This window comes from Brachyistius frenatus, unplaced genomic scaffold, assembly GCF_029030835.1.
Source record: "Brachyistius frenatus isolate BFR_SWC_R1_liver_20210118 unplaced genomic scaffold, ASM2903083v1 Contig_16, whole genome shotgun sequence".
In the NCBI taxonomy this organism is placed as follows: domain Eukaryota; kingdom Metazoa; phylum Chordata; class Actinopteri; family Embiotocidae; genus Brachyistius; species Brachyistius frenatus.
In genome coordinates this window covers 256,830-276,142 of record NW_027210615.1, presented here as the reverse complement: position 1 = coordinate 276,142, position 19,313 = coordinate 256,830, and the positions used below count along the sequence as shown (strand labels likewise).

At 43.0% G+C, this 19,313-nt stretch overlaps 3 protein-coding genes across 4 annotated transcripts; all 3 read right to left on the bottom strand.

The window, feature by feature from the left end:
* Nucleotides 1-67: 67 nt before the first annotated feature.
* LOC138618232 (serine/arginine-rich splicing factor 6-like) lies at nucleotides 68-4,987 on the bottom strand. Of its 2 annotated transcripts, none has more exons than XM_069693820.1 (6): nucleotides 4,776-4,987; nucleotides 4,246-4,406; nucleotides 2,441-2,559; nucleotides 2,092-2,294; nucleotides 1,845-1,916; nucleotides 68-1,680 (listed from the first exon to the last, which is right to left on the bottom strand). In XM_069693820.1, the coding sequence occupies exons 1-6, from the start codon at nucleotides 4,880-4,882 to the stop codon at nucleotides 1,218-1,220; spliced, it is 1,125 nt and encodes a 374-aa protein (XP_069549921.1). In that variant the 5' UTR covers nucleotides 4,883-4,987; the 3' UTR covers nucleotides 68-1,217. The 2 variants fall into 2 exon arrangements, with proteins under 2 accessions (XP_069549921.1, XP_069549922.1); XM_069693821.1 differs by having other exon boundaries at nucleotides 4,273-4,406.
* An 828-nt stretch (nucleotides 4,988-5,815) lies between these two features.
* On the bottom strand, nucleotides 5,816-13,090 carry eif2s2 (eukaryotic translation initiation factor 2, subunit 2 beta). The gene is made up of 9 exons (XM_069693816.1): nucleotides 12,963-13,090; nucleotides 10,495-10,678; nucleotides 10,267-10,367; nucleotides 10,012-10,141; nucleotides 9,827-9,927; nucleotides 8,847-8,995; nucleotides 8,636-8,692; nucleotides 8,422-8,507; nucleotides 5,816-7,164 (listed from the first exon to the last, which is right to left on the bottom strand). Exons 1-9 carry the CDS (start codon nucleotides 12,975-12,977, stop codon nucleotides 6,989-6,991), a joined length of 999 nt encoding a protein of 332 aa, XP_069549917.1. The 5' UTR covers nucleotides 12,978-13,090; the 3' UTR covers nucleotides 5,816-6,988.
* Nucleotides 13,091-13,946: 856 nt separating this feature from the next.
* LOC138618230 (charged multivesicular body protein 4b) lies at nucleotides 13,947-19,094 on the bottom strand. Its single transcript, XM_069693817.1, has 5 exons — nucleotides 18,758-19,094; nucleotides 16,910-17,087; nucleotides 16,379-16,493; nucleotides 15,631-15,757; nucleotides 13,947-15,316 (listed from the first exon to the last, which is right to left on the bottom strand). The coding sequence occupies exons 1-5, from the start codon at nucleotides 18,939-18,941 to the stop codon at nucleotides 15,252-15,254; spliced, it is 669 nt and encodes a 222-aa protein (XP_069549918.1). The 5' UTR covers nucleotides 18,942-19,094; the 3' UTR covers nucleotides 13,947-15,251.
* Nucleotides 19,095-19,313: the final 219 nt, after the last annotated feature.

Sequence of the window (19,313 nt, the reverse complement as noted above, 5' to 3'; positions counted from 1 at the left end):
CATGTCGATACCGCAGTCAACGCTTCAGTAATCCGGATACAAAGCAACGTCAAACGGCATTTTTTTTTTGTCATTAAATTCTTTAATAGAACATAATACAATAAAATTTAAAAAAAAAAAAAGACATGAGATAACATGTGTTCCACAAGATGGGAGAGTGGATGCATTCAGGAAGTCTGATGTTTATGAACCCAGCTGCAGACCTTCCAGAGAGATGAATTCATGTAATCAAAAAAAAATCTCCAGTCAGATCTGCACACTTTAAATATGCATAGACCTGACAGAACTGTAACCCCTTCATTAAACGTGCAGAAAAAAACAACAGAAAATGACTTTAACAGAGTATCAATCAAAGAAATGTAGAAAATGCGAGAACCATGTGATACCACATTAAAGCTACAATCAAATTTAAAGACTGCAAAAGCAAAAAACTTGTAGCTACAAAACCAAAACATTTTTTTTTGCTGATTACCATCTCTGTACAAGAGGTTAAAAAGGGATCATAATAATTCACATACAATGCAAGTTGTTCAACAATGAAATACAAACCCTTATTTTCTTGTAAATATGCAGTTCTGTGGTACACGTTCTTGCATCCTGGATACGCATTGTTAAACACCATGATTGATCGGTTCCTTGAAAAAGCAATTGTTGAGGCTGCAGATCAAAAGGAAAGCCGCTCCAGTGCCGTGGCCAAGTGCTACTTTTCTCCCACAATCATGCAGTCCAAACGAGTACAAAAGTTAACTAAACGATGCCTGATGGATACTCCAGATATTAGGAGAAACAATAGTAATTAACTGTCCATCCAAGAACCAAAAAAATCTGTAACAAAAGGTACACTTAAGACAACTCGATCTTGACTAAACTATAAATGGCTTTTAATGTAAACAGGCTCGGTGACAAACCTGAAGTCGACCATTCAAGTAGAAATTTATGGGACTTAAACTACTTCAGCTCTAAAGATTTTAAGACTAGCGCCTATGTTTTAGAAAATAATTCAGGCAAATTAACTATTTTTTGGAGACAATCTAAAATAATTCCAAAACAGCAGGTCTGGAGCTGGTGTGCATCGTCTAATAAACTGCATCTATGACATGTGCAAGCGTGAAGGAGAAAAGTAGGCGAGTCAGGAGCACAAGTCAGTGATAACAACACCGCTCACTATGTACAGCATGAGGATCACGCTCAACCATAAGAAAACTTCTCCACCTCCACTAATCCTGAGAAACTGAGCGGGACTTTGAGCGAGACTTTGAGCGGGACTTCGAGCGAGACTTCGAGCGGGACTTCGAGCGTTTCTCCCTCGACTTGGAACGCTGGTCCTCCTGTGGGGACGGCGAGCGGGAGGCAGATTTGGCAGCATGCTCCTCCTTTCCATTTTCTACCGGGGAAGCTGAGCGACTGCGGGACTTCTTCTCACCAGACAATTCTTTCGATCGACTACGAGAATCCCGCTCTGACTTCACTTTAGAGCGGCTCTTTGAGCGGGACTTGGATTTCCGCTCAGCTGAACGGGACAGAGATTTGCGAGAGTGCGAACGAGATTTGGATTTGCGTGATCGAGAACGGGACCTGCGGTTGCGGGACCGTGATTTGCTGTCTCCCGACTTGGAGCGAGACTTCCTCCCAGACCTGGAGCGGGAATGATGGCGTCTCTTGTTGCTACGGGAACGAGACCTGTAGGAATAGGGAAATCGCTTAATTTCACTTATTTATTTGTCTGCATGAGTATGTTGCACTGAAACAATACCCCCTGCACATAATCCATCTAAACCAATACTTTAATTGGAACTAAATTCTTCATTTTCTTGATAATTTGCATCGATTACATCCATCCTCACCTGGAGTTGGATCTGGAGCGACTCCTTGAGCTGCGGTGGCTCCTGCTGTGGGAGCGACGGCGACTACGAGATCTGAGAACAACAGCACAAAAGTCAAGAACAAAGCAACAACAGATTCTTGACAGACATGAGTGTTACTAGTTTATTAGCAACACTAGGTTAACAAAAGAGCTTAGCTCAGACTTTTCTTAAATCCGCAACAGTCGAGCATCAAAGAATCTATTCAGTCATGAAACGGTGTGCCCACCTGGAGCGGCTGCCAGAGTAGGACCTTCGTTTGCGAGACCGGTCCTCCACCAGACGAATCTTCCGCCCGTTGATGTCTGTACCGTCCAGCTTGTCTAGAGCCCTCTTCATGTCGGACTGGCTTCTGAACTCGATCACTCCCTCATTGGTGCGTTCCTTGTGGGCGTCTGCGTAGGTCACCTCTCCTGCCTGACGCATGAAATCCTGGTGGACACAGAAAATGTGAAGAAAAAAAAAACAACCTTAATGTGTAGACAATTTCATTCAGTCTAAACACTTAACTGGTGTAAACCGTTTTGGTTTTCACCACAGTTAACTGAAACAACAGTTGTTTGTGTTCACATGTTTACCTTCAGGTCCTGCCAACTACAGCGGCTGGACAAGTTCTCCACGACGAGACGGTACTCAGTACGGACTGGAGGTCCATACTTGTCCCTGCCAGTGCGGCTCCGGTTGCTGTAACCGCTACCTTTAAAAACAACAGCACACGAAACAAGTTAGAAACAACTAACTGACACAAAGAACTACTAGTTATCAAATGGACACAAGGCAGTGACTTGCCAGATCAAAGTTCAAAGGCGGTATAAATTTGAACTTAATGAAAGGGGTCCCTCTGATCCCATTTAAAAACACAGATAAGCGTCAGATAGGTGATCTACAAGCCTCTGCACGGGCTCTTTAAAGATTATATTGTTCAGCATTTTGAAGTTGTTCTCTGCTGCAAAGAACACCACTGCATCCGTTTCCGGCAATACAAAGCCTGTCGTACTTCAGTACATCACATTGTGATGCTTTAGCTGCATAAACAAATGGACAGTGATGTTCTTTCATGACCTCTGAACCCTGTAAAACAAACAGAAAGGAGGCATCCACATCAAGGACATTGTTCAATCTAATTTAATAACAGCGGTGTAAAGAATACACCAATCTTTTGGAAATTGGTATTTGTTGTTTTACCGGATGCCACTCTGAAATTTTCTTTTCCAGTTTTTCACTTACAACATTTCTTTATATTGTAAGTTCTTTACTAGAGCCGATCCACTCATGTTTGCTGTCAACATAGAAACCAATGGCAATCCTCACCATCGCCCCTGGTCTATTGGCAAAAGGCTGCTGTCATCATGGCTTCCGGTTAGGTCAGCCAAGGATCAAGGGGGGGGCAAAGGTCACACACACATTGTAAGGTGAAAGCCAAGGCCAAACGGGACAGGCAGTCATCTTAGCCAGTCATCTTTAGCCTCAATGGACTCTCAGCCTCAGCCCGCAACTGGACTCTTTCAAATTGAAACATCAAGGACTTTTGTTAATGTTGAATATAACAAATAATACCAAAGTTAGAAATACACATTTCACATGAAAATGTTTGTCTAGTCCTAATGATGCAGCTGATACTACACTAGCTAGGTCTGAAGAGATCATCTGAGTAGGGTTGTTTTTTTTGTTTTCCTGTGGCGCAAACAACAAATTAGTAAATTGAGACCCTTACAGAGGTCGCCAAAATATGATCCAAGAGAATTTTTGCAATCCACGTTAAGAAAACTATCTTACCTAATGCCAACGCTAAAGCCTAGACACTGAAGTCTGCTATTTCAACGCTCTGATGTGCAGATTGCTGCTCCTTGGCAATAATAAACCACAGACCAACCATGTGTGGTCCATGATTACAGAGGAGGAGCAAAGACCTGCAGGTTACTAACCCTTGGTGGTCGAAACTGAGAACTGGATGAAATGGAAACCATGGAAAAACTTCTTTTTTTTTTTTAATTAATATAAAAATGCAGATGAGTCCTGATTGCATTAGTATTTTTCCATGTGGTGGGTCAACTGCATAATGTAATAAACATGAATGCACTTGAGAGATTAACGGCACTCTGCACAATCTTACAGCTATATATGGTTTGCATGCAAGCTGAGCTATAATAAACTTGCGGCCACGTGACTCAATAACATGGAATTCAGGACTTCCGGACTATAAACCTTGACGGTGTACCTGAAAAAAAATCACAAGCCAAATGAGTATCTGTAAACATCTAGAGCTAGTTTCATAGTAGGTGTCGGGATGAAACTCTACGGCAGCTCCCTGTGCAGTCCACATCGACACCTCACCCCAAGGGGACCAGGGAAGAGAGGATATCTTTTAATAGACTGCACTTACTGCGCCCACCACCCCAGTAACCCCCACCGTAGCCATCTCTGTCTCGGCGCGGTCCTCGGGCATGCTCGACGATCACCCGCTCCCCGCACAGCTCCTTCCCGTTCAGCTCGTACACGGCATCGTCCGCGTCTCGGTTATCCTCGAACTCCACGAATCCATAGCTGCAAAGGGAAGATGGGTTTAAAACAAAAAAGAAAAAAAGACAACGCAAAGTTAAGCCGCGTGCATTTTTCTACTGCACGGTTCATTCACGCGGACCTCGCGGGCTGGTTCCGGTGAGCCGGGCCCACGTTAGCTCCGCGCTTCAGCAAACACAAAGACGCCATGTTGGCCATGCGACATTCGCCACACGGTCAGCAGCAAAGTCAAGAAGACGCCAGATACGTTTTCGCTCGCAATCCTGAAACTCCCAACAAAACAATGCGCGGTCTACTTTACAAGCCGACATCAAACATATTCGCCGAAACGTTTCGGTCGTGACGTCGTTCACGCTCGGCCACCACGAGTTGGTGTTTCCACAGAAAACTCACCCGTTCTTCAGGTCGATCTCCATCAGTTTTCCATATCCGCTGAAAAATCGCTGGATGTCTTTTTCGCGGACATGATAGCTAAGTCTTCCGATGTAAACTCGAGGCATGTTTTTGTTTTGTTTTGTTTTGTTGTTTTACCGCCAGACGTGGTTCTCGACTGTTCTTCACGACGGGCTGAACGTCGCTTTACTTCCGTCGCTGCTGTTAGCACCGTAAGCTCCTCCTCCGCCCAGAGAGCGAGCCGAAAGCAGCCAATCAGCGTGAAGATAACCGCGGGGCACTTCCGGTGTGGAAAAATAGCTCGCGTATCAATTTGATTACGTACGGTAGGACACGTTTAAATTTAGGCTACTTACGATAAGCGAAACGGATGCGTCCACCTCCTAATTTTAACGCAATGTTTTTATTTGATATTTCGTCTTTTAAAACTTCATAACGGTTTTGTTTTTATCCAAAGATTGTCATCTTAGTAACTGCAATATCTTATTTTATGTTGTTTTTTTTTTGCTTGTAAAGCATTTTGAGCTGCATTTTATGAACTAACGTTCAAAATACAATAAAATACTAGTCTCCCTATTTATGAATTGGGTTCAATACATGATATTTGATCATTTTTGTACTTTGAATGTAAAATTGGAACCAGCAGTCAGAAAAGTATGACGTCCCTAAACTCAAAAATTAGAGGTAGAAAGACAAACAGTTACTCAAACACCAGTATCTCAAAAATGTAGTTATCATATAGTGCAGTAAATATATATTGATGAATGTAAACTGCTCGTGAAATTTTGTTGCAGTAACGTGATGAATCTGAGCCACCTGAAGACATTATTTAGCAGCACCACGGCACCCGTGTTACATTCAGCTATCACACTGCTGGAAATAGCAGTCAGGTAAGAAATGAACCTGCCACTGTCCAAGTAACCATCAAAGGGCAAACTTTCTTGAGACGCTATGGTTTGATTTTTATATTGATTAGTTTTTTTTTAAATTTAATATTCGAGAGGATTATTGCAGCAATGTGGATGGATGCACAGAGAAAGTAATGGAGAGAGAGAGTAGAATATTTTATTTTTGTAAAAACCAAGTTTTAAAATGATTCCAGCCAGACCTTCTTATCCACATCCTTCTCAAACCAGAACACAAGCGACATCATGCGTCCAGTATCGCTGAACTGAAACTCGTATCCTCGATGATTGTGATTTGCATTTCTTTAATCACACGGGAACATGATAACCTGCAGGAGGAGACCGCTCTGAGGTGCCGGCTCAGTTCTGTTTATAGGGGGCTGGCGTTAAGCTCAGGAAGCTTGCTCTTCAAATTGTTCCAATCAAATCTCCACTGTTTGATAAAATTTGTTGATTCATCATCTGAAGTCAAAGAAATATTAAAGTACACAATTGCTCATCAGTGCTACAAAAGCACCAACCAATGACTTCCATCTCACACACAACCTCCCTGTTAAAGTCGCTCTCCACTTTATCAGCCCCAAGTTGTTTGACTTTGCGTCTTTCCGCTATAAAACAATCAGAAGCTGGTCTGTGTTGGGCGCCTCTCACAGAAGAAGTATGTTGATGGGTCTTCCTGTGTCCTGATTTTTCTCTATGATAATCTTGGGCAGAAAATTCTGGACAGTTTTGTGATTTAGGGTCAGACCAGAAACAAGGACATACGCTTTAGTTTTAGCAACATCGAGCTGAAGAATGAAGAAACGACCGTGGCTACAATTACCACAGCAAATAAGCTGTTAATGCAGATCAACTTAGCTTAACTACAGTTTGGCTGGTTGTGTGAAGAAATGTTGTTTCTGAAGAAATATTCCTGTCGGGCGTACTCGAAGCAGGAGAAGAAAGAATGAAGAAGGTTTCAAGCTGTGTTAAATCAGGGTTTTCTTGGAGGAATAAAGAATCACAGCAAATGAAAAAACCTAGAAGATGGAACGTTCATCAGCCAAACAACAAATCAAATGCATCCAACAGTGTATGTGGTGAGCATCATCTGCTTACGGTGCCTGAACCCCATCTGTCAGCTTTCGATACTCTCTCACTCCCTGCCTGGTCAGGCCATGACACAACTAAACAACAGCCAAACCCTCCCGCAGTTCGATTCAGAGAGTCCTTTTAGCAAATCAGGGGGGGCGTCCGACCCCCAGCTCCGGCCTGTCTGAGGGGAAAGAGGAGGCCGAGAGTAGAGGGGGAGCCCAGTTTTCATGGCCTTTAGTTGGCTTTGGCGCGGAGCTGCGCCCTCTTGCCCGTCACAGCCTGGAAACCGGTCTTGATGCTGGCGACGGAGCAGCGGGAGTGGCACGTCTCGCACTGCAGGAAATAGAGACGAGTGTCCTTCTGCAGGATGGTCTCTGGGGAGCGGCAGGTGTGACACGTCACATATTCCTCTGCGGGGGGTGAGAAGAACGTTATCAGCACTGCTGAACAAACACGGCTTCAATGTATATGCCTGTTGACCGATGGCATGATAAAGAAGTACGAGGGTTGCAACTCATAAATAATATGTTGAGAGCAGAGCCAATTAAAAGTGTCTTCCACGAGTTGACAACTGCACTCTTAGGACACACGGTGGACAGTTCAAAAAAAATAATATAGGATTTTTTTCTTTTCTTATTCCTCAGCAAAACTTTGAGGCTTCTTTCACACACTGAAACAGATTCATTTATGGTTGGAGCAACTAATGTCCTTTATCTTTGTAAATGTCATAAATTATTGTTAGACCCTTTCTACGCACCGTAGATCTGTTATGAGCCTCTTTTACTTTGCCACTACGAGCTCGGCTCAAATCGCTTTTGTGGTTTTCCATTGGGTAAAAGTTGTGGACGGTACCTGGTACTATGTTTGGTATCACCTTTCGTCTCGGTTCCGAGCAAGCTGAGCCGATAATAGAAGGCAACGTAAAAAACACTGCAGACCGCTGATTGGTCAGAGAAAACGCATCACCGCTGTGCGGCAGAGGACATCCGGCACAAACCCATCATTGTTCATCAGCGGAGCGACTACAGCGTCTGCATATCTTTAATTCACTGGAATACTTGATTCATTGCAACCTGCAAAACAACACTGGGTTTAATTGAGGAGGTCCAGACGTTCCTTTGTTTCGTTGCCAAAAACATACTCGTGGTCAAAATCAATAAAAGCATCCTGCCCCACCTTCTCCATGATGTCATGGCAGTTACATGGAGCGTCCTCATACTGACAATGCGGCATTGAGGGGGTCACAGAAGCAACTGATCGAGTCGAGTCGAGCTGGCGCCGTTGTTTGATCTCTGGTTGATGTTTCACATCTCAACAAGTCATTATGCACCATTGTAGTGGTTATATGTCTGTTTATGGTCCTTTTATATCTCTCGCTTTATGTCCGTTTGAAGTTGTTTCGTTTGTCGCTGTGTTTTTTTTGGCCTCTTTTAACTACAAACACTTTGTGTCCATTCGTGGTTGTTTTGTATCCGTTTACAGTCGGTCTCTGTGGCTGTTTTAGTGTCTCTACACATTTTATTGACTTTTATTGACTTTCACACACTTAAGACCCGTTCAGTTATCCATCCGTGTGTTTGGTTAACAGTGGACTGACAAAGCCTCAATTGGAAGAGAGAGAAATTTGATTTAGCTTATTAAATATAAAATGTGAAGTTCCCACTTACTGATATATCTTCTCAACACATTTTCTATCTGTTTCTGTTGAAATCTGCCTTTGATCACAAGCTGGTTATTTCCGTCTATGGAGCCGCTGGTATCAGAAAAAAAAGCACACAGCAAAAATACAAATCAAACTCTCATTTAAGTGAACACAGAAACGTTGCCTCAACAATTCACCACCATCACGAACTTGCATCACTGTAAAACACTAAAACGTACCTGGTTCCCAGCTCAGCCAACAGGAATGCGAGGAGATGTTTGGGCTGACGATGCAACCTGCGATGAAGAGCGCGAAAGGTCAGGTTGTAAAATAACACTCGTTATTTTGTTTTTCACAAATAGAAGTCGACAGTCAACACGAGTATCCGGGTGAACTGGAAGTGAATGTGAATCCACCCGGTGTGTGTGAGGAGCAGAGGGGGAGGCTCACAGTTTGCAGATGTCTGTGAAGTTGACAAAGGAGGTTTTCTTGGTTCCAACTCGGACCACCTGAGGAGGCTTCATCACAAACTTCCTCTTCTCTCCGGCCACCATGTCCGGGTTCTTCTCCCTCATGATGTTAAACACTCGGTTCAAGAGCTGACAAGAGACAGAATTCACAATCAGCCAACTGTAGTTTTCATCAGGAGAACAGTCACGCGAGTGTGTAGGTGTGCGTCGTTCATCTTTTTAATGGCAAATTGCAACCGGGCGGAGCATCATCATGCCCTTGAACGTACGTATGGGATTACGGGTGCTTTAAGGACCCCGAGGATACACGTGATGCATCCCTGAATATTCTCTGAACAAAGGACTCGCAAGAATTTAACGGGATCCTGCGCATGAGAACAGTAGGACTCTGGACATGGAGCCCACAAAGGATTCAACCTTGACATTGAGAAACATCAAGTCTGAGATTTAGTCATGTAAAACACTTGAGTTTTGGAACTACAGCTTCTATTGTTCGGTGGCTTTGAGGGACGTAAACAAGAAGAATTATGTTGTTGAAGCTTTGAGCCACAACTTATTCCCCCTTTGGAAGCTTGTTTTGGCATTTAGTCCCCATTAAAAGAGGCCGAATGAATTATTAACAGTTCCTGTTTTCAAAGGTCCCTTAGATGTACGGACGACTTATCAGTGATGCCTTCAAAATTGAAGATAATTTTAAAATGTGATGATTTAAAAATCATCACATCGCAGCAAGTTCTGGGCTTTTTGTTTATAGCTTCAAAGTGGATATTCATTTCCAATGATCATCAGGTATAATTATATCCTCTCGCAGTTTAGGTCACACTGAATCTTAAAATATGTTTATCGTGTCTGCGTTCAGATTTGTGAAGACAGAACTTAGTAGTCAGCAGGACAAAATGACTAGAAGAGCCTTGTATTGGTGTATGAATACAGAACAAGGAAGTATGATGACTGTCCTACCTCATCATAAGTGTAGTCTCTTTCTGAGCCGGCCCAGGCCGGTCCAGTGGAGGAGCTGAAAGAGATCCCATCGTTGTTCTTCCCCTCATCATCCTCCAGTGCTGCAAACGCATCAGGGAAACACATCACTACGCGTTCGTCTCCTTCTAGTTGTCTACGTTAAAGAGGTGGTGATTTCTTCCTACCGTCGTCTTTCTCCAGCAACTCTCCCTCGTCAAAGTCTACTTTCTTTGGCTTCTTCTTTTTGGTGGGAAGCATCAGGTCCAGGTTGTCCTCCTCCACCACCTCCGTCTGCTCTCCTTCGATTTTCAGCTCCTGGTTTGGACCAGTGAAGAGTGAAATTCAGCAGGGAGATGATGAGCGACGGCCGTGGGAATGAGGTCAGGACAAGACGAAGGAGACAAATCAAAAAGCAGCGGCAGACGTGGAACAAGACTGACCTTTAACCCCTCCTCGACTTCATTTTCAAACACTTTCTTGGGTTTCTTCTTCTTTTTCTTCTGGTTGAAGAAGTTCAGGTCGTTCAAATCATCGGATGGCTCTAGAAAAGACAAACAAACCCTCGTTGACTCCAACGAATCGCAGACTCGCAGGTAACGTTCGCCGTGGGAAGAATATGCAACAGTAGTGAGCCTTTCATGGGCGCCGTCAGTGATGACATCTCTCACCTTTCTTCCTGCCTTCATCTTCATCGAAATCCATCTCCTTGTCATCTCCAGCTTCTGGTTCCACCTCTTTTGCCTCCACCTCTTTAGCCTCTTCTCCTCCCACCCCTTCTCCTCCTTCCTCATCCAGCATGAAGGGCTTCTTCTTCTTCTTCTTCTTCTTGGTCATGTTGGGATCGAAGATCATCTGAAGGAGAGAAAAAGAAGCGTCAGCACTGTGGTAACTATGAAACGATGCCCAATGCTGCTCAACTGGGGAAACTTTCCGACCAGTTTACGCGGATATCTTTGGCTATTTGTCGTAGTGTTGCGTTCACAGTGTTAGTCAGGGACTAATGTTTCTTCTCCAGGACAGAGTGTCCTGCTCTACACAAATACCAGTTAGGGGATTCTCCTCAGCTCATTTTGATATCTTAATTTATCCAACCACCTCGGAGAGTATAATCCCTTTTACACCATCCTCATCTGCCATTTCATTTGTGTGTAGTCAGTTGTTCCATTGTTAGTTTCACAGTTTACACTCAACAGAAAACATTAAATGAAACATGATGACAGTTTAAGATGTGTTTAGAAAATGGCAAATCAATCTCCGGTTGCAGATGCTCAAATGGGACTATTTTCTGTTTTTTTAATTTGTCAATTTGGAATATGGAAAAAGGTGATGATGCACGTTTTCACTTTATTTCTGTCAAATCTCTGATCAAGAATACAATAATTTCAATAAGTTGCAGTATCACAACTCTTATCTCAGTTAACTGACGCAATTGTCGGAAATACTATAACTGCTAATTGCACTCGTTTTGTTAAATTGATTTAGAGGGGGGTTTGAAGTCAAAATAAAAACTACACATTTTGTGATATTTAATTTTGAGAACATTGCACAGCTGTAGTTTAGGTGATAAACTATGGAAAAGATCTTTACAGCACAGTATTTCAATATCTTTAGTGGAAATGTACTATTGACAAACAGATACCAAGTACCCTCATTCTATTACATAAATTCATTTGTCAGGTGCTTGCAGCATTTATGGCAGGTTTTCATGACAGCATTAATCTGGCTGCTGGATGACAACCGATTGATTAAGAGAGATTACGTTTTCCTCCGGGGACTAAATTTTCAGTTGAAAAAGGCAATAAATTGCAAAATAGAAGTTTTTTCTCAGAACACTGAGCAAAATCACAAAATAGTTAAAATCCCAGTAATATTGTATTGGGACTTAAGTATTGTGATATTGTATCGAGGGGCCTCTGGTGATTCCTGTTCCTAATATTGGAATAGATATCATAATATTAGAATATATATCATAACGTCATGACATGGCATTAGTGTCTTTTTCTGGTTTTAAAGGCTGTATTACAGTAGTGATGTCATTTTCTGAACTTAACAGACCGTTACAGCTGTTCTATTATTTTTCTTCACCCAATGCGTCATTTTATCCACATTATTGATGATCATTTATCTAAAACCTCTGTGTACATATTCAATGAGTCATCCCTTCTATCTTGTCACAATATCACATTATCTGGCCAAATTCTTTTTTATTTTATCTTTAATCGTCCAGCTTCACAAAGCCAACCGTCTATGTAGATCAAATGAAAGCTGGAAGCTTTGTTTTCAGTTTTTAATTTAACACATTTGTACAGACACCATGGCTTTAACGTCATTACAATAAGTCAATGGGAACAGCTGCAATAAGCTCACAGAACAAAGCATGTGACGAACAGTTGTGGTTTTTTTGGAAATCATATTTCTCCATATTAAAAAAAAAAAAATACATTTTTATTCTTATTTTTAATTAGCTGTAAAATAATAAAAGAGCTGATTGTGAAATACATAAAAACCTACGTTTCACCATCTTATATCGGGTTTTGTGCATATAAAACTGCAAGAATCAGAATATTTTTAACCCCTCCAAAAAAACCGTCAAAAAACGTGTCCTGTTTAAAAAAAAAAAAAAAAAGTTGCTCAGTTGGACAAGCTTTGGACAAGCTTCATGTACGTGAAGACACGGTGACCACGAGCGACCATCGGTTTCCGCGTCATCACGCGACGCGCGGTTATTGGTCGGAAATCCAAACGGCTGTCGGAGCTCGTGGGTTTTTGTTTCTGGGAGGAAACGTTGAGCGGCTCCGTTAACGGGCAGCTAACGCTACCTAGCTGACGTCAGCCGCCAGTTCGAGTTAAGACGGCGGCTGACGCGGAGGATTGACGAGCCGCGGTGAATAATAACCATCACCCGTCACGGTGCGACAGGTCGCGATGCAGCCGTGAACTCGATGTTTTCTTGTCGCTGCGGCCGGTCGGCGCTGCGGCCATGTGTGCGGCTGCCGCGGCCAGGGGAGGGGGGGACCGCGCCGAGGAGGCCCAAAGTCATCCTCATCACCGAAGTAACCCGATAATTCAACGAACTTCGCCCAACAAGTCTACACACCGACACGGAGGAGCTAGCAGATCCCCTGGGGTGACTCACCTCGTCTCCTGACATGTTTGCGGGCTGAAAACTCGCGAAGAACAGACTACTTTTTCCTTCCTCGATCAGCACCACACCGCTGCGCCGAAAATGTCTTGCATCAGCGTTGGACTGCAGTGCGCAAGCGCAGAGTCGCCAAATCCCGACGTAGTTACTTCGCGACGGCGCTTCGCGGACAGGTTGTTCAAGATCAACATTGTGCACCAAAATTGTTGCGGAATGTGTGGAGGTCCAGAAAAGACCAAATGGAGTTCATTTCTGACATGATGTCTCTCTACTTTAAAACACAATCATCCCACTGAATTTATACAACAGTGAGAAAACCTGTACAGACAGACAGACAGAATCTTAACACACCTGTTTGTCAGCATACACGGTACTGAGATTACATTTCACACTAACAGTTTATATGGCCTGATAACTTTTTAATATATGGACAATGTGCTGGATTACAGTGAGTTTAGCTTGAATTGTTTGTGATTGGAGCCCGTTTACAGAAAACTTTATCTGCTACAGGACAGAAAACGCTGCTGTCCACTATTTGACTCAGTGAAGATGGTGGTTTAAGACATTGTTTTTGTCTCAGTTGATTTGAATTACAACCGCCACAATTCATCAATGACTTAATTGACAGAAAAAAATGGTTTTCATTTGGATTAATCATTTAAATTAGTCTGATACTAAAATGCCACTTATTCCAGCTTCTGAAAAATGAATCAGCTGCTTTTCTTTTGTTTTCTCCGACACCAGACTGAATATTTTTGAGTTTTAGTGCCGCTAGTTGAAAACATTTCGTTTAAAGACATCAAAACATGATGGCCATTTAGCGCTCTATTGACTGACTAATCGAAAATGAAATGAACTATGAATCTCAGGTGCGCATCACTGGTTCGGCTCGGCTCTAAAACTCATCATCATGAGCTGAAGGTGAAACTCTTGACGCTGCATGAACAATGTGAAAAGATACAACTTCAACTTCAGTAAAAGAATTGAAAACCTTTAATGATTTTGCAAATAATATTCTCATCTGGATAAATAAAACATAGAAATGCAAACATGCTTGTCCATTTGACCTCGTGTTAGGTTTCTCTTTTTGTTTTCTATGTAAAAAATGTACATCATGAGTTTGAAAAACTAAAGGAATTAACTCTTTAAACTCCAAAATGCTGATGTTGTAGATTGACTATAATCTAATCTTTTACAAACCATCATCTTCCTCTGAATGCAGTTAATAAGTTGTGACAATAGTTTATTATTACTATTCTTCTTTTTTTTTTAACATTATACAATTTGAAACAAAACCCTTTATGAGAAGGACCAAGACAGACAGAGCCGGATGAAAGCGGATAACCTTCTCTCTTTCTAGTCTCGCTGTGCGTTGTGATCTGTATCGTGATTTCCTGGAGTTGCATGCTTCACACAACCTCTTCAGAGCCTCTCGGTGACGGCAGAAATACAGTATACAAAAAAATAAGAGACACATTTGGGATATTTACACCAAATAACAAGAACCACTGGTGAGAAACACCTTCGGGGGGGGCTGAAATGGGGACAGGAGGTGAGGAGGAGGAGGAGGAGGGTCGAAGCACGCAGCCAGAAACAAAAGAGGAGGTTCGGATTCTGGCGGACACAGCTCGTACCTTCTTCACCCAGCGTATGCGCATCTGTGCTTCCGTTTCCAGAGCAGTTAACGAAACAAAGGGAGTGCACGGTTGTTATTTTTGTCATAACGGAAAGAAAAACAAACAAAATAGCGAGTTAAACGCCACAAATACGGGTAAATACGCGAGTTTGAAATAATTTTTTTAAGGATTAAGCTTCCTTGAAAATTCCCTTGTCATCCGGCGATGTTAAGAACGTCAACAACCGGGACGACTTGATTACCGCACCACAGAGCGCGTGATACCAACGTATAAACTCTGCAGGCCTCTGAAATGGTCCTGCCCCGCGCAGGGACCTCCAAGTGCTCGTATTGGATTAAAATCTAGGGTAAAAATATTAGGTGCCAAGCTACAGTGACAGAGCTTCAAAATAAAAGACCCCCGAGCGGCTCGTTGCGCGGAGCCTCCGGGCGAGGAGGAGCGGGTCTCTTGATTTGTGAAGGGGACAGGAAAAGAAAGACTACAGCATCGTTGCTTCTTTTTTTTTTTGTAGTGTTACACAAAGTAGACAGTCAACTCTCCTCAGACACACAAACAACACCCAGACACAACATCCTATCAGTCCATTCATTTCCCCGTTCCTTCCTCTTCTCTCTCTGATGCAGGTACGATGAGGCGGGCGCTGGGTTTACATGGCTTCCATCGCCCAGCGCTGCAGGTCCTCCATTTCGTCCTCGTCCTCCTCTTTCTTGGCTTTTGGAGGTAAAATAAGAGAAACAACAGCTGTGATCCAAGAGTCACAGAATTCCTCCGGCAGCACTGCTAAATCTCAGTAATTAGCCCTTTAAATCGTATTTATTTAATCTGTGTAAACACTGCGTGAAAACCCCAATTAAAAGTTTAACTGCGCTTATGTGACCGGTCGCCTAGCAACCACTAAGAGCCAAGAAACACAGTCTGTCCCTAGAACAGCTAAATCTTCTCATCTAATGAACAGGGACATTTCCCAGAAGATGCTGCAGCTACGCTCACCGAGTCTGTTACACGAGATGTGGAAGGACTCTTACCGGGTCTGGAAGGTAACGAAGTAGAAGGCACGTTGGGGAGGGGGACGTTCTCCGCTCCCCCGATCTCCAGCAGGTTTTTGTCCAGCTCTTCCTGTTCCAGCTCGTCCAGCTCTGCCAGCAGCTCATCCTGACAAAGACAGCAATTCACACTGAAGGAAGAACGGCACTCACTCATTCATAAGAGCATCAAAAACAGCAAAGATCTGGGAACTAATAAACCAGTACATTACTTTATGCACTTTTTTGTGCAGGGTGGACTGACTAGAACCACATCTGGTCCTAATATTGTGCATCTGTGCACTTAGTGAGTAAAATGTTTCACTTGGAATTAAATTAAAATACTTCAAGTCAGTTGACTAACAATTTGAGAAAGAGCGTATTCATTCTTTGGGCCATGTCATCGCCAGATGACTGAAAACTACGAACTGTGGTGAAGCTGCTCTGAATCAGACCGAGGAATGACTCGAGAAACATCCTGGTGGGTTTCAAAACTACGATGGAAGGTAACAAGTCTGAGGCTGAACTCGCCGTCCCTGGTTGATCCGGTGTCATTAGCGGTCAACCATTCACTTTAATAAAAACAAGTCAGGCGCTGATGAAGTCAAATTAACCTGAGGCTGAATAAATGTGGCCCGTGCAGACAGTCAGCCATCCGTTTTCAAGCAGGAATTGATTCACACTCACACATTTAGAAAACACCACAAAGAAACCTCACATAAAAATGAAACGTCTGAAAGGCATCACCCACCTCATCAAACTCCTCTCCGAAGCCGACAGGTTTAGAGATGGCGTCAGAGATTTCCTGGGCGAGCTCCTGCTGCTCTGTAATGTCCTGCATCAGGTCGTCCACCTTGTCGATGTCCCTGAAATAGAAAACAAGGAGATGAACAGTTTGAGCGAAGCAGAAATCACTTCTGTACCTGTTCAACAGCTTCATTTATCCAAACACATTGACACAGATGTTGTCCATTTAACCTACAAGTTGGAGGGATGTTAACGTTTTAGCAGTGAAATGTTTTCAATGCATTTCCTATTTTTTAGTCTTTGGAGACGGTTACTGATTGAAACAACATTCTGTGTCGATGGGTTTGGATTAGAGAGGATTACTGCATATGGGTCAAATTCTATTATCAGCAAATCATATTCCTCATAATATTTCTATTGATTCACAGCAGACTGAATGTTTTCCAATCCTCCTGTAGTCCCAAGAAGCAGTAGGTTGCTTCCTTTCAGGTTAATCGCTCAAATTCCTAATCAGCGACCACGTTTCTGCTCTTACATGTTTTCATGAGCAGACTTCATGGCCTTGGCAGCGAAGCCCATGTTCTTGAGCACTTCAGTGTTGGTGTTGGCGTTCTCCAGAGCCTCCCTCTGGAACTCGATGGTTGACAGCGTGCCATCGATCTGGGCGAGCTGCTTCTCGTAACGCTTCTTTCTTTTCAAAGCTTGCAGCGCCGCTGAGGAGACGGAGACAAAAATAACTGTGACAATGGAAAGGAATTTTGGATCCTGGTCCTTTGTTTGGTTCTTATGACAGCCTGATTACATAGGTAAATAGTTGGTAGTATCACATCTTACGCTCTGTGATCTTAGTGACCCACCACTGACTGTAACCGTAAATAAAACGCTCACTTTGTAATCTACCAGGTTAGTGACGGTTCAAACAACCAGGACAGGTAAGAAATAGCTTGTGAGGGGCGGAAAGGAAAACCTAAAAAGTGAGAATTGATCATCCGTAGCAGTCACATGACCACGACCATTAACTCCTACTAACTCCTGCCCAGCTGTAGTGAAACTGTCAGAGAGAGTCACGCTGGGTTGAGTCAGTCTGTCAGCCTTTGTGAAGCTCAAGAGGGAAATAATTAGCATACAAACAATGCACACAAAGTGTTACAGCCAAGTGCTGCCTCGAAGCTTTCTTATTTAACACACGTCAACACCACTGAGCCCTGAAATTCCCTTCAGTGATGTCATCAGGCAAATGTTTCCATTTGTAATAATCAAATCAACTTTAATAGCCAACGTGCAATTAAATTAGCTGTAAGACATTCATGTTCCCGAGAAGAGAAAATCATGCAGAGTCGATTAATCGATTATCAATCACCAACATTTTTTTGATACTCGGTTAATAATTTTAATGAATTTATTTTATTCCAGCTTCCCTGAAACATTGTTTCTGGTTCATTTATTCTTCCATGATTAATAAGTGAATATATTTTGGTTGCGGACTGTTGATCGGGACAAAACCAGGCTGCACCTTCAGGTTTGGGAAACACTGGTCGCCATTATTCACAGTTTTTCTGACATTTTAAAGAATCAGACAAAGAAAATAATAAACAGACTAATCAATGAAAATAATCCTCAACACCACGAGTTTTCCTTTAACACCACTGTCTCAGCCGAAATGTCAAAGTGCGCCAACAACATTTCAGCATGACCTCCTTTCTTAGTGATTCCAGATGTGTTTGACATCAACACCAAACTAATGCTTGAACCAAACTGTATGAGAACAGAGCCTGCTGGTACCTACAGTATATCAACTCTATAATGACCATCATTAATGCTGATGAACAACTTTAAGTTAATTAGTTATTATTAGTTTATGTAATAAGCTCCGTGCCAGCTGCAGGACCTGCTGGAGGACTTCTGATCCAAGGTGCAAACACGCCCACCTCTCTGACAGATATCCAGCTCCTCTCTGCAGCACCACACTCAACCCTTGTCCCGGCACACCGTGTCAGTATCTTTATTGACAGTCAGCCTGCAGAAAGACACTGAACAGCTGACCACACCTTTAAACCAAAGCTTCGGCTCTTTGAACGAGCACCGATCAATCACACGGAAAGATGACCATGTGGGCAAAAGAGAAGGACGGTCGGGATATTTAGTGAACCGATAACCACTAGTTAGAGAGTACAACCTGAGATCAATGAAACATCCACCTTTCGCGGGTGTTAACTGTCCGCGGTGAAGACACCACGGGGAGGCTGCCGACATCTACGACTGCTCGGGAAAGTTAGCCAACTTAGCTCGCGTGCTAGCCGACGCTTTAGCTTCAGGGTCGTTGAACGTGACATTTGAGAAGCAGGAACACAAACTAGAGGAAACGAAGGTCCCGCTGTTTCACCTCTTTTGTTTTTCGTGCCATTCTTCTTGGCAATTTGCAGTTCTTGCTCGATCTTTTTCTCTAAAAATTCCTGTTTCTTCGTCAGCATCTCCTCCGTCTCCCGGAGTTTCTGGATCGCCTCCTGTGGACTCGGTCCTTTTCCTCCTTTTCCTCCTCCTCCGAATATCTTGCCAAACAACGACATGTCTAAGATACTACAAAACACTTAATATATAAAAAAAAATATATAAACAAATGTGAACTACTCGAGAAAAGCAAGCTGCGCTAACGTCGCCTCGCTGCCAGGCTACTCGACACTTCGCCCGAGCCGAAGGATTGTTGATGTTTTTCTACTTCCTGGATAAGGCCCCATGACGTCATGTTGCCCAACGAGGGGTGGGCGTTGCCTGTCGTGTCTCTGTCTCCATCTGCTGGACAACTGCAGCACTGGACATTTTAAATGTGGTTTTGGTGTCATGGTTGCTGATACTGTTTTATCATTATTTCCGTAACTAGGGACCAAAAACGGAAGAAATACAAAATCAAATGTTTTCTCATTCATCTGCTCAAGGCGGAA